This window comes from Malurus melanocephalus, unplaced genomic scaffold (assembly GCF_030028575.1).
Source record: "Malurus melanocephalus ecotype Western Australia unplaced genomic scaffold, MMel_1.1 scaffold_101, whole genome shotgun sequence".
NCBI lineage: Eukaryota > Metazoa > Chordata > Aves > Passeriformes > Maluridae > Malurus > Malurus melanocephalus.
Genome location: NW_026623333.1, coordinates 2202049 through 2203660, shown reverse-complemented (window position 1 = coordinate 2203660; position 1612 = coordinate 2202049). Strand labels below are relative to the sequence as shown.

General features: G+C 60.5%; 1 protein-coding gene across 1 annotated transcript in view; it reads right to left on the bottom strand.

Annotated features, from left to right (window-relative positions):
• The window catches only part of JAG1 (jagged canonical Notch ligand 1), a 37225-nt gene extending 37138 nt beyond the window's left edge, over positions 1–87 (bottom strand). The window contains exon 1 of the mRNA XM_057369025.1: positions 22–87. Within this exon, the coding sequence (XP_057225008.1) occupies positions 22–87 (66 nt within the window). The remainder of the gene's footprint in view (positions 1–21) is intronic.
• Between the last annotated feature and the right edge of the window lie 1525 nt (positions 88–1612).

Genomic DNA, 1612 nt, shown 5'->3' with positions numbered 1-1612 from the left:
CACACTCACACACACACGCACATGCAGCACACGCACCACCCCGCAGCCGCCCGCCCGTCTGGGAGCACCGCCGCCGCTCCGCTTCATCTAGCCCAGGGCGGCAGGCGCATGCGCCCATCCATATGCATGAGGGGGACAGCRGGAGGAGGGAGCAGAGGAGGGGAATGGCACGGGCAGGGGAAGGCAGGTACCGACAGGAGGAGGAGGAGGAAAAGGAAGAGGTGACGGCGGGGATGGAGCGAATGGAGGTCGGCGGCTTCTCCCGTCTAAGGGAGGCGGCGCGCCCCGGCCGCCCCGAGGGTCCGTCCCTCGGGAAGCGCCGCTCCGCAGGTGCTTCCAGCGCTACCTGGAGCAGGAGCCGCGCTGAGGCGGCCCCGGCGCTCCCGGCTCAGGGCTTTTCCCGCCCCGCCGCTCGCTGAGGGGACGCGCGGGTCCTTCCCTCCCGGGAGCCGCAGCCTGTTCCTTCTCGGCGCTGGTGAAAGGAAGATCGAAGCCTTTTGAGGGACGRTTTTTGCGGTGTGAAACCTTCCCCCTGCCGCTGGCCGGCGGCGGCCGCCCGCCTTTCCCGGCCCTCGGTACCTGAGGCGGGACGGGGTGGGGGCGCTGCCGGGAGCGGGTTGGCGGGCCCTGAGGGGACGGGTGACACGGACTCCGAGGTAGCCCCGGCCAGCGGCTCTCCTGAGGGAAGCGGAGGTGGCAGTCGCCACCGTGCGACTCGTTGTTCCCGCCTCGACACGAGGTCGCGCCGCTGAGGGCCTCCCGCGCTTCGAGTGGGAGTAAAGATCCCTCAGCTGATCAGTGGCGGTATCACAGTGCTGGCGGAGTGCTGAGMCCGTCAGGGCCCCTGTCCCCACTCTGAAGAGGCTCATCCCAGTTTTCAAGTGGGTGCTGGGGTTGCTCTGCCACACATCYTTCCAGGAGCAAGGTCCAGAGCCACACAGCCAGGTGTCCACTTGAGGGACTGCCTGCCACAGGGCACTGAGACGCCCAAAAGTTTGCACAGCAAAAAGTTCAAACTGGTTCCCAGAGGAAGAGCCACACATCAAAGGGCTTTGAGAAAAAAAAAAAGAAAATCCAAAAAACTCCACCCCTAACTTTGTCTCTGGTTTGGGAAGTTCCTAGGCTGTGGGTCTAGAAGTTGGGTGACTGCTGGGAACTCACTGGATCACTGTCCCTTTCTTCCTGAGGCACTGGCGACAGGAACTTGGCCTCCATGACGTTCGGTCTGACCCAGAACAGCTATTCTTATGTCCTGATCTATTCCACCCTGATCTAACACAGTAGATGTGTGCATGTCTATTTTATACACCAGAGTCAGTGGTACAGAGGAAAACAAGATTTCTGACCTAATTTTATATCCTTTGTTTTCATTTCCTATGGCAAAAGCGAAGTGCSTGCCTGTTCTTGGCTGTGGTGAGATCTGTCCCATTCTGGAGTGCCTCAGGCTGGAAAGCTGGTGGCATTTGGGCCCCTTRCCTTAGGACTGTGCTCAGACTTCCACCAGACTCCTGCAAATCAGTTCCCATTTGAGAGTTCACAACTTAGATTACACACGGGCGATTTTGGCGTGCCTGTGACATGTGCAGCTGCCGAATACTCCTCGCCTCTTTCA